The sequence below is a fragment of the Anneissia japonica genome, unplaced genomic scaffold (assembly GCF_011630105.1).
Source record: "Anneissia japonica isolate Jap-2015-1 unplaced genomic scaffold, ASM1163010v1 scaffold993_len1110182_cov180, whole genome shotgun sequence".
In the NCBI taxonomy this organism is placed as follows: domain Eukaryota; kingdom Metazoa; phylum Echinodermata; class Crinoidea; order Comatulida; family Comatulidae; genus Anneissia; species Anneissia japonica.
In genome coordinates this window covers 379,819-393,080 of record NW_022749760.1, presented here as the reverse complement: position 1 = coordinate 393,080, position 13,262 = coordinate 379,819, and the positions used below count along the sequence as shown (strand labels likewise).

The following is a 13,262-nucleotide window of genomic DNA, read 5'->3' as shown; positions in this document are numbered from 1 at the left end:
ACAACATTTATATATAAATTCAAAATACTATATGGGTAAAGATACACAACAGTAAAAATATATTGATTTAAAAATTAAACTATTAAATTATGATTTAGGTTTAGGATGAACTGATTAATCTGGGCTTAATGTTAATATTGAGGTTCAAGTAGATAATGCAAGTCTTAAGTCTTTTGCTGGTTTAAGATACTAATGAGGTGGTTATCTTATGTATGGTAACATCAAAGGGTATAAATAGAACAAGGGAGCGTACTCCCGTTTTTAAAAACGTCACGTCTGCGTAGGACGCCCACTGACGGTTGTATGCACTTTTTATTACCCAGTGCAGCGCCTGTGCAGCGCGATAGAAGTACGCCCGCTATGAACTCAGTAAGTAGAAAACAAAGATCTTATAAACACAAGATAGCGTTCTCCCCGATTTACGAGTGCAAATTCTGTAATAAGGCATGAATGGTGCTCTCTTGCTAAATTGGAAACTTTTGACCCTTGACTGCTCTGACCATACAGTACACCGCGCGACTTTACCTCAGATTTATGGCAACAGATAGGACGCCCTCTTCCAAAAACTGATTGCTTTTTTCTTTGGTAATAGCGCACGAATGGTGCCCTCTTGCTAAATGGGAAACTTTTGAACCTTGACTGACGCTTCTATTTGTTACGCGTAAATCGGGGAGAACGCTATCTTGTGTTTATAAGATCTTTTGTAGAAAACCATATAGCTTATTATATCTCTATGTAGAAAACAAAAGTACTGTATCTTGTGGAGAACAGATAAACAGACAAACCGACCGTGCGCGGTGGAGTACTGGGTAATAAAAAGTACATACAAGCGTTAGTTCGTTTTTTACGCTCTCAATGAGCGTAGTTGGCTCTCTTGTTCTATTTTATACTCTTTGGTAACAAGAACAAGTTGTCCTGGTAACAGGATAGGGATATCACTGTCACTGTAATCTAATAACAGGAAATACCATGGTGTACTGGTAGTGTATACAATGAATAGGCAATTATATATGACAGTATAATATCAAAACCCCTTACTACATTACTTACTCTCCAATCATTAATCATTTTCCACATCATCGTTTCTATAAAATTAGGCAGTAGACACACGCTCCCGCTGGGAGCCTATTTTTTGAGCAAAGGAGGTACTCAATAAACTGCCAATAGTAGTAGAAATAATACTGAAGTAAACTTAAAATACCTATTGAACTATTTGACGAATTTACTTACAAGTTCCCCTACTACTCCAGTACCTGCAGCAAAATCTAGAATTCGCACGGATTTATCAGTGACTATCTTCTGAAGTGCTTCTACCAATAATTCCCTTCCGGTATGCTTTACTTCAGATGCCAAAGCGTCCTAATAAAATACAAATCATTAATTTTATTACCTTTTATGTTTTCTTATCTTTTCCTGTGGATCACACCACACTTCGTGCTTACTAATATCTCATGTATAATATACAAACTCGTATTACCTGGCCAGGCCGGTGCGAAAAGGCGAAATACTGACACATGTGTTGAAACAAAATTTTTTCAATGTTTGTAAATTAAATTTCAAATTATCCACTGTAATGCAATTACAATTCTGTTATAATCAAAAATAGACAATAACTTTAATGAATATAATTCAGAAAAGTGCATATTTTTCCTTTCACACAGGTATTTTAACCCAAGTCTCGTGTGAAGTATATAAATTATGTGATCCTTCTAGGCTAGAAAATTCAATAGTATTTTTCTTTTTTTAAATTTCACCACAAGCAGTGTTATCTATTCATTGTTTAAAATAAATATTTATACCCTTTCATAAGTTTCTGCCCACTCATCATACATCTCTATGACCCCTGCAGCGTCTTTACCACCCCATTTCTCAACGATATCATCATAACGTTCACAAACACCGTTTTTTTGCGACATGGCGAGGAGTTTTCTACGTTGCTTTTCTACACAATTTAAATCGATCTGGAAAAGAAAAAAAAAAAACAAAAATAAAAAATAAATGAACGTTTAAACCCAAACCTTCAAAACTTAACGTAAAGGACTATTAATCTGAGCTTACTTCTGGTTACTTTAATGCTTAGGTTCTCAAAGTTTCAAATAAGTCGATCCAAGGCTTATATTGCATATGAGAGTTCACACCCGTTTACCTCTGGATGCCATAATAGCACTTGGATAATATACAATGACAATTTAAATATTTAAAAGGTTCAAAACAATTGTATATATGCCTATATTCAATTTCTATTCAATGTTTTAGTTATAAAGCGTCTCTGTATTTTAATCTTATTCCTAAAGACATTCGCTTACAGTATCTGAAAATTTTTACTCTTTTAAACTTAAAATTAAGCAATTTATTAATAGATAAATTTGTTTATTTTTGACTGATTTTAACTAGTTTTAATGTACTGTTTTTATTGTAGGCTTTTTAACTTTTTTCTGTCTTTTGAATATTCAATATTTTAATATTTTAATGTATGTATATCGAGGGCCCTTAATGATCAGTTTATGCTGGAACTGGATAGGTCACCCTCTTTAAAAATGTGTGTGTGAGGGTATGTGTGTGTGTGTGTGTATGTATCTGCACTCAAAAGAGGTTCTGCACAGTAAAGAAAATATGATGATGATGTTGATTGTTATGTATTTTATTTTCTTATTATTGCTATTTGGAAAAAAAATGAAATAATACATATATGTATAGGTTTTGGCCTCTTTAGGCATTACCAGTATCTATTAGAGCAAATTATCGTAAGGGCCCAAGGTTACAAAGCAACTGAGTTGATAATCTCCTTCATTACTCATTAGATATAAGCTTAAGTTGGTTACAGTGTAGTACAGTATTATACAATACATTTATAATTATATAATAAGTCTATAAAAATCATTTTTTATTCTATAGAAATACCTTAAAATGTCTATGTACACATTGTATGTTTTTACAGAACACCTCCGAATTTCTGTAGAAATCATGTTTTTCGTTCTGAAGAAACACAGAAACACTTCTATCTATATTTCTATAGAAACATGTTAATTTCTATAGAATCACCTTTTAAATCTTACAAAATTTTGTTGTAAATAGAATAGAGAGTAGATCTAATTACAGTATCATATACAATGTATATAGTACTCTTATACAATATAATGCATTGTTGGCTATAATACTCCCTGCCATTAATGCCACTCCCTGGCTGGTAGTAGTAGGTGCGTACGATTTAACAGATGTATACCAAGATTCATACTAATTAGTAACTAACAGAAAATACTGTAATTGTTACCCTTGGTAAAAAGCTGGTTACTACTAGCATGGAGGAAATATATTTCTCCATGCTACTAGTGACTAAGTGATGGTTACTACCAGTGACTAAGTATGAAAAATAGTTGTTACCCTTGGTACAAACCTGGAGGTATAAACGCCTGATTCAAAATTACGCTTCTGCAACCATACGATGTTTATGGAAAAAGCTGGTAATAAATATGACCTGCAGTTCACCGGTGTGTTACTGATAATACGATTAGTGGTCAAGAGGAGATTTAATTTTAGAAGGTCAGTTATGGGCGGTCATTAGAGTCAAAATAGAAAATTCAACAAAGGACAAACTCAACAAACAAAGCACAAACTCAACAAAGGACAAACTCAACAAACAAAAGACAAACTCAACAAACAACAGACAATCTTAACAAACAAAGGACAAACTCAACAAATTAAAGATAAACTAAAAAAAAAAAGATTTTACCATCCATCCAACAAACTACAACCAGGGAGTTACCCCTGCAGTGTATGTATGAAAAATAGCTGTTACCCTTGGTACAAACCTGGAGGTATAAACGCCTGATTCAAAATTACGCTTCTGCAACCATACGATTTTTATGGAAAAATCTGGTAATAATGACCTGCAGTTCACCGGTGTGTTACTAATAATACGATTAGTGGTCCAGAGGAGATTTCATTTTAAAAGTTCAGTTATGGGCGGTCATTAGAGTCAAAATAGAAAACTCAACAAACAAAGGACAAACTCAACAAACAAAGCACAAACTCAACAAAGGACAAACTCAACAAACAAAAGACAAACTCAACAAACAACAGACAATCTTAACAAACAAAGGACAAACTCAACAAATTAAAGATAAACTAAAAAAAAAAAAGATTTTTCATCCATCCAACAAACTACAACCAGGGAGTTGTTATAGTGACCAACCAACCATTAGCATACACCACCGACCAGCGAAACACATTCCCGCCCAACAAATTAATACCGGTCATCAACAGACAGATTCATCATGCAAGTTTCACAGCAGGCACTGGCCGGCCAAGGACATTTTGCCATTTGGACAACAAACTAAAAAACCGACCATCAACGAACTAGGCCAACAAAGAACAACTACAGTATAAGGGCTCGTCAAATATCTTTTTCACGCACTGTAGGTCAAAACTACACTAGCCTTGTTTGGTTTCAAACGTTTATATAAAGGCATTAAATCAGTATTTTCATTTTCCCTCAACCTCAATTCGTTTTTATTTTGTTTTTATTCTTTATGCAATTTCAGCCCGGTGTTCTTTAAAATGTGTTCTTATAAAAAAAAAAAAAATGTAAACGCATAAACCTTTAGCTCACAGATTGTGGTTACTGTGTTGAACAACAGAACAAACAAAAAACCTGTTTAAAGACCTGTTCGGTCTTTAAACTGTTTATAATATTATAAATGAACGCAATTAAACACTGCACTTAATAATAATGAACAATAATAATTATTATAATCCCGATTTTAAAGGTTTGATTTTTTTCTGCTTGGCTCTAAAAAAGTGAAATGATTTGAAGACGGAACCATAAAAGTTCAAAATAGTAGACACTAATTATCACAAGTGGGACATGGGGGTGGGAAAGCCCAAACGAAATTTGCTTACCTGTACCATTGTATAGGGTCTAATACATTTCCTAGGGTAAAATAAGACCTGGCTGGGTGGACGTGACGGAGTCTTTCAGGCAAAGACAGATATGGGGCGGTATTGACTTAATTTTCGCACTCGAACTTAAATTTAAATTGTCTCTGTCTGGTACAAACTGAATTGGGATATCATTGTATTACGGCAAATAGTTGACGCATGTGTGTGTGCGCCTAAATAAATAAAAGTAAATACAATATCTTTTTTTTTCAGTAAAGAATGTGGACAATCCTATGAGGCGCCATCTGTTCACTTATTATTTAGCAAAAAATGACATGGTTTTTTACGTTATATATTTATATAATATTTTATATAATATATAATATTTTATATAATATATAATATTTTATATAATATGTTATATAATATATATTTTATATAATATATAATTTTTTATATAATATATAATTTTTATGTAATTTAAAAAAAATTATATATATAATTTTTTATACAATATATAAAAATTATATATTATATAATTTTATATAATATATAATTTTTTATATAATATATAAAAAATATATATTATATAAAAAATTATATATTATATAAAACATTATATATTATATATAAAATTATATATTATATAAAATATTATATACTATATAAAATATTATATATTATATAACGAAAAAACCAATGCCTATTTTCGTTGGCCATTTGAGTGTTCACTTCTTATTTAGCAAAATTCCTTGATGTGTCTGACCTTTCCCATGGTCTGACTAATGAGGCCATTTGGAATTTAATTATACCATGGAGGTATAAAAATATTTTTATACCTCCATGATTAAACCGTACCGTAGATCACCCAGCTGGAAAACTTGAAACTAGTAAACTGTTTTCATAGTCTTTAAATGTTTGCAGTGTTCGTTTTATATACGAATCGATAATAACCACCGCCATTATAAAACTGTATGCTACGCCAACTAAAGTAAATTTTGTCAACAAAGCATAATATAATAATACAATTAACAAATATTTATTATGTTTATTTTTATTATTGTTGAATAGTTGTAGTACAGGAACTTGAATTTTTGCTTGTACTTTAAGGGTCGTTTAAAAAATGCCAACATCTTAACAAACATACAGATCATATTTGGGAGCGACCCCTTAAAAACATGTTTGCAAGTACTATTACTAGGCCTATGTTCAGTAGGATGGATGTATACAAATTTACAGCTACTCCAAACCTTTTTTGTTTATTGGATTGCAGTTTTAATATTGTATCTATGCCTACAGTTTATCCTCTTTTATTTGCATATTATGTCAGTGATTGTATAGATGTGTGCTTCACATTTAGTTAAAATTTGATATTTATATAATTCAAGTTAAAAGCAAAACTCTTAAAAGCAAAGGCGATACCTCCTTGCTCGACCAAGTAAATGAATAAATAAGGAATACTTTTACGTTTGTTGTACTGTATACTATTATAATTTTTTAAAACATTGAGGGTTACATAAACAAAAACTTGACTAGGTGTGAAAAGTGTCAAATAATTAAGATGTAATTTAAAGCAATCAGTGGTTTTTAAGCATTTTGCCATCCATGGTTTAGTGTCGCGCATGATGTCGAGTAATGTCACATTTTAAAGGAATCTGTGTATAAAGTATATATTCATTTCACACAATCAGACTAACATTTCATTTTTAACATAGCAGTAGTCCGGTTTGAAAGTGCTTTAAAAATTAAATTAAAAGTGTTTAATTCCTAAAACCTAAAAAAATAAACAAAAACAAAACGGTCGTTGAGAGACGTTTATAAATTAATTGTGAACTCATATTTTTAAGATAGGAAATGACAACTATTATTAGGTCTAATGCCATTAATTGCTTTTTTCAGGTTCTATATCATACTGGTAACTTTTTGGATTGTATACCTCTACAGTGAACAATGTACTTGGTATTTATTTTAGACAACACGCATCATTTTCATTGGAAATGAAATCAATTTTTTTTCTGTCTAAATGACGAGGATAAAATTAGTTTGTAACTGAAACCATACAAACAATTGTTACGGTAGCTTCTGTCGCTTGGATTACTTTCTTTCATAATGCAATTTCCATATTTACTGCTAGACAGTATTTATTTTTTTTTATTGATTAAATAGGAAATACTGTAGCATCTTTTCACATTGTACTACAAATCACTGCATGTTTACAAAAAAAAAAAAAAAGAAAAAACAATAAAAAAAAAAAAAAGCACAAAAATATTCAAAATTAAAATCATTTATTCATCCTCAAAAAAGGAATTTCATAAAATGTTGACAAAGAAAATACATAGACGTTTCCATACAAGATAAAAAGAGATGGAAAACAATAAAATCAAGCAAAGAAAGAAAGAAGACATTTGTACATTTATAGCCATTTAATTCAATTATTTATTCATAAACACCAATTACAGAGTGTATAAACATGTTTCGTATTACAAAAGCATTAAGACTGTACACAAATAACTAATTAAATAACATATGCCTAAATTGACACATAATGATGAGAGAAATGTACTCTATATGAATATATTACAATAGAGTATTTCATACATTTAGTGCAGATGCTCAGAAACGTAATCTGCAACAGATTTATACATTTCTTTTGCATCCATATCACTGTCATGAGGATAATCACGTTCAAGCTCATCAAGCTGCTCACGGGTTAAGGGGCATCCGACACTATATACATTTACATATGTTAAATTAAGGTTAAGTAGCTCCTTTGCTGATATAGATTCGGTGTGTTGTTGATTTTCTTGAAGTTGTATCAAATGTTGATTACTGTAAAACAGTTGGATTGGTGTCCGGTTGCCCTCGGTGGAGATATTGTGGTTGTTATGAGACGCTTCAAACTCGTGTAGGTGTTTGTTGATTATCGGTAGGAAAACATAATGAAGACAGAATAAATCAGTGGCGTTATCGGGGTCTAGCAAACCATCGCGCTCTAATTCTTCAAAAATACATTTAAAATAAGAAACTACTTGATTATTTATATCGTAATTTAATCGTCCTACGCGTTCATTGTGGACAGACGACCCAATAATGACGGGGTTATTTGTTTCTCCTCTTTCTGCAAACATTTTTTCCCAAACACCTTGATTTTCACCACCATGATCCGACCTCACTCGTATAGGCAAACCATACCGGTCAACCGCCGACTCAAATAATCTCGACACAGTTTCAGCATTGTTGTTGTCACTACAATGCAGGTAAGTAATCAATCGGGAAAATCGATCGATGCCGGCATGTATGACAAACTTCCACCTAATCATTTTGTGTGTCCCATCTATATGCCAGAGGTAGTTCGGGCATGGAACAGAATAAATTTGTCTGGTTATAGTTCTCAATCTTCTTCTCTGTACCCCAGTTGGGTCGACAGCTTGTAATGCTTTCCGAAGGCGTGCACGTTGAATTCTGATACCTCTTGATCTGAGATGACCCATGAGATACGCCTGTATCAGACATAAAAAAAAAATTGAGACATTGAAATTTGGCATAAACGTTGACATTAATGTATTTATAAGGTCAGGCCATCGATCCGGCTATTTTTACAGGCCAACTAGATGTGATATTGACAGAAACATTATTATTATTATTAGTATTATTATTATTATTATTGTTAGTATTATTAGTATTATTATTAGTATTACTGTATTATTATTATTATTAGTATTAGTATTAGTATTATTATTATTAGTATTATTATTATTATTATTATTAGTATTATTATTATTAGTATTAGTATTACTATTAGTATTATTATTAGTATTAGTATAAGTATTATTATTATTATTATTATTATTATTATTATTTGTATTATTATTATTATTATTATTATTATTATTTGTTTATGTATTTGGTGGCGTCAGTGGAGGTTTGAGGTTAGAGGGCAAGGCGCGGGAAAAACCTGGTATTTATCATATATCGTATATTTTCAGCTATTTAATATGACTTTTAATTCCATTTTTGACGAGGGTGGTCAATTCCGTTCCGGGCAACTTTCTTGACAGAAAAATAAACCCAAACTACACTTTCTTATGAACCTACAGTACTTTTTTCTTTTAAGTATCAATTTTCCATCAAATTCAGTATTTTATTAATTCACCTTAAATTAACAGTGATTAGAATTTACATTACTTTTTTTTTACTAAGGCCCCATGAAAAAATTATTAGTTTATCACCCTATATTTTTCATCCCCGCCCTCATTTTACCCATGTTCACAAGTAAATCAGTGGTTAGGGTCACATTTATCATAAAAAGTCATAAGAGTGGAATCAACTTTATATTTAAAAAAAATATGTTTTTACCAGTAAACATATTTGCAAGAAATGAGATTTTCAAGTGCAAACAGAGGGAGAAACGACCATTTTGAAATAAAAATAATATTTTGATTGAAAAAAAAATCAGAATTTCCCCAAAAGTGATGAGGGAGGGGGTGATAAACTAATAATTTTTTTATGGGGCCTAATGACTTTCTGTTTCAAAAAGCCGGACAAATTATTTTATATTTCATTCATACTTTAAAACAAATTTGTCGTGTAGCTGTTTTTCGATACACTCACATTGATTAATTTTAATTGAAAAAAATATTGTTGCTGTATCTCAAAAGTCCAAGAAAAAAACAAACCCATTTTTGTCCGATATTTTTTTTTTTACAAAAGCATTCAATTGTCTGGCAACCTCACGATTTATGTCTCTGTTAGGTTTAGCCTAAACGGTAAACTTACCTCGCCTGCATTAGGGTGAGACTTCTTAATTTCATCGACAATCATTTCTAGTTCTTGATTAGTGATATCTGTATACTTAGAAGGTTCATGGCCATTACGGTTGAGATGTCTGTAAACTGTTGTACGACTCACACCAAAAACCCTCGCTATATCTGCTATGGTAAACTGGAGTTTTAACATTTCCTTTGCACGTTCAATGTCGAATTCGATTTCAGGTCTCCCTGCCATCTTCTGCCAAAAAATATTCAACATATTCTATTATGCTTTTAGATATTTCTGACTTTAAAGTTTTCCACCAAAACAACAAAATGGTTGGGGTTGGGGTTGGGGTAGGGGGGGTCGTATTTCTGCATTTCTCCATTTCCTCTTAAAATGTTAATATAACAGTAATATTGTTCGTTAAACTAGGTTGAATGTTGGTGAATTCGCTTTAGGTGATTCATCAACTGACAGACACCGTGCACACGCGTTCTGTACGAATGGGCATGTTTTGGCCACTCAGTACAAGCGTAGCTTTTTTTTTTTTTTCTGCCTGTTTCTTTTTTGTTCTGTAAACCTTTGAGATTTTTTTTTTTTTTTTTTTAAATTTTATCGTATTTTAAACATTTTAAATTTGTATTCTGAATTGATTCTATATATATTAATACTGTATGATGTTTTTTATTGTAAATTCAACTATGTTTACTTAGTTGCTAAATAAATAAAGAAAAAAAAAGAATGGCAATGTTCACAAGTAAATCAATGGTTAGGGTCACATTTATCATAAAAAGTCATAAGAGTGGAATCAACTTTATATTTAAAAAAAATATGTTTTTACCAGTAAACATATTTGCAAGAAATGAGATTTTCAAGTGCAAACAGAGGGAGAAACGACCATTTTGAAATAAAAATAATATTTTGATTGAAAAAAAAATCAGAATTTCCCCAAAGGTGATGAGGGAGGGGGTGATAAACTAATAATTTTTTTATGGGGCCTAATGACTTTCTGTTTCAAAAAGCCGGACAAATTATTTTATATTTCATTCATCACTTTAAAACAAATTTGTCGTGTAGCTGTTTTTCGATACACTCACATTGATTAATTTTAATTGAAAAAAATATTGTTGCTGTATCTCAAAAGTCCAAGAGTCTGGCAACCTCACGATTTATGTCTCTGTTAGGTTTAGCCTAAACAGTAAACTTACCTCGCCTGCATTAGGGTGAGACTTCTTAATTTCATCGACAACCATTTCTAGTTCTTGATTAGTGATATCTGTATACTTAGAAGGTTCATGGCCATTACGGTTGAGATGTCTGTAAACTGTTGTACGACTCACTCCAAAAACCCTCGCTATATCTGCTATGGTAAACTGGAGTTTTAACATTTCCTTTGCACGTTCAATGTCGAATTCGATTTCGGGTCTCCCTGCCATCTTCTGCAAAAAATATTCAACATATTCTATTATGCTTTTTAGATATTTCTGACTTTAAAGTTTTCCACCAAAAAAACAAAATGGTTGGGGTTGGGGAAATAAATCATAAACATCCCTCACCCTCCCCACACAAATAATGTACATAATACACATTGCGTGCATACAGTACCCCACCCAAATATGTGTGTGTATATATACATACACATACACATATATATATATACACACATACATATATATATATATATATATACATACACACATACATACACATATATACATACATATACACACAAACACACATATATATATACATACATACATACAGTACACATATACATATATACACACATACATATACATATAAATACATACATACATACATATGTACACCCATATATACATACCCATACATATACACACATATATACATATACACACACACACACACACACACATACCCTGTACATATATATTATACATATATACAAAGCATTATAAAAGTATATAAAATAAATTAAATTTAAAACATAAAAAAGGAATATATGTATTACTAAAGCAACAATGCATTTAACCTATTTTTAAATTTGATCTTCTATCCCAAGCTTTTTTAGTAAATGTTGAAGCATGCAATGAAGTAGGGTATTTGGCCACCGATTTTCATTCATATTTATTACACTGTAGAAAAAAGCTGAGAAACTTAATTATTTATGAAATTAGAAAAGCCAAAGAAAATTGTAACGCCAGGAAGGTCAGACCACTACGTCAGTCTGACCCCTGGAGGTGGCATAGAGAGGTACGTATAGCGGCCAACATCACGAAGAAAGATCCAACTATAACTATACCTATTGTTTAGCTGCTGCTAACGCTATTAATGCTCATTTAGCCAGCTTCTCCCAACTACAGGAGCCTATATGTATTGATCATCTCCCAGCATACCTACCTAGCTCTATGGTACCTCCTCAGTTTGAACTCTGGGAAATGTATTATTATTTGAGAAGGATTAATATTAACAAGTCTGAAGGACCTGATAACATTCCTCCTAAGATCTTACGAGAATGTGCTTTTGAGCTCAGCATTCCCATTACAGATATTATCAATGCTTCATTGGCGCAAGCAAAGGTTCCCTCTCAGTGGACAAAGGCCAATGTCGTCCCTGTACCAAAGCAATACCCGGCTACCATTGACAAATTGCGCCCTGTCTCTCTAACACCAACCTTAGCAAAAATTGCTGAAGGCAGAGTGGCAAAAATTGTTACTGATAAGATAGCTGGTAGTTTAGACAGTCGACAACATGGCAATTAGAAGGGTGTATCAACCACTCATTGTTTAATTAATGCATGTCACACCATGACACTACGCACTAATAAGCCATATAAAGAATATAAAAGTACCAAAACACGATTTATAAATAGCCCATTACCATATATGACTAAAATTCTAAATTCACTTTGTAATGGGAACCTAAGGTCAGAGATCTCTTCGGTCTGAGCATTTGGCACAGAGGCGCCTTGTCATGCATGACTCCTGTAGATTGATTGATTGTGGTTTTTTTTTTTTTTTTTTTTTTAAGGTATTAATGTAAATTTTAATGTTTAATATTGCTCTATTTTAATAATGATTCGTAAATTTTTAATGGCCAATATTTGTAATAATTTTTCAGTCTCTCAATTCAGCTTATGCTGCAATAGACTGTTTTGTATGTGCGAATCTTTTTTGAAATAAATATACCTAAATATATATATACACGATGGAGGAATTTCATTTTAGAAATTTCATGCATTCTTGACAATGGGGCCCAGCCAAATCACCATATAGAGCTTCTTGAGGCAGGGACGTAGCCAGGATTTTGAAAGGGGGGGGGGAGCCGTTATGTGAATTACGTATGACCCCGGTGGAGTCAAATCCCCCTGTGAATTAGCGCACTCTGAACGTTCTTAGGAATGTTTGAGAGGATAAAGTGAAAATTGAATTATAAATAAGCGCAAAAATAATTATATAATAAATCAACAGTGGCAGATCCAGGAATTCGAAAGAGAGGTGAACCAGGGAGGGAATTTCACAGACCGAGGAACCACCCACCTCAGCCCCACCATGGTTGGGGCTGAGGAAAGAAAATTTATGATTAGGATATCTCTAGATGGCCAGAAATTACACTCTCGCACTTCAATTTGAATATATTTTTCTTTTTTTTTC

At 32.1% G+C, this 13,262-nt stretch overlaps 2 protein-coding genes across 5 annotated transcripts in view; both read right to left on the bottom strand.

Annotated features, from left to right (window-relative positions):
• LOC117121190 overlaps positions 1–3,892 on the bottom strand; it is an 8,777-nt gene extending 4,885 nt beyond the window's left edge. The window contains exons 1-3 of one of the 4 annotated variants that reach the window (XM_033266303.1): positions 3,810–3,892; positions 1,800–1,961; positions 1,231–1,359 (exon numbers count right to left, since the gene is read on the bottom strand). In XM_033266303.1, the coding sequence (XP_033122194.1) occupies positions 1,231–1,359; positions 1,800–1,916 (246 nt within the window). In that variant the 5' untranslated portion in view covers positions 1,917–1,961; positions 3,810–3,892. Of the gene's footprint in view, positions 1–1,230; positions 1,360–1,799; positions 1,962–3,271; positions 3,338–3,381; positions 3,657–3,809 lie in introns of those variants that run through there. The other 3 variants (XM_033266304.1, XM_033266302.1, XM_033266301.1) reach the window with 3 other exon arrangements.
• A 3,254-nt stretch (positions 3,893–7,146) lies between these two features.
• Positions 7,147–13,262, bottom strand: part of LOC117121206 — a 13,453-nt gene continuing 7,337 nt past the window's right edge. Inside the window, exons 2-3 of the mRNA XM_033266326.1 lie at positions 10,839–11,069; positions 7,147–8,378 (exon numbers count right to left, since the gene is read on the bottom strand). Of these exons, the coding sequence (XP_033122217.1) occupies positions 7,479–8,378; positions 10,839–11,066 (1,128 nt within the window). The 5' untranslated portion in view covers positions 11,067–11,069 and the 3' untranslated portion in view covers positions 7,147–7,478. The remainder of the gene's footprint in view (positions 8,379–10,838; positions 11,070–13,262) is intronic.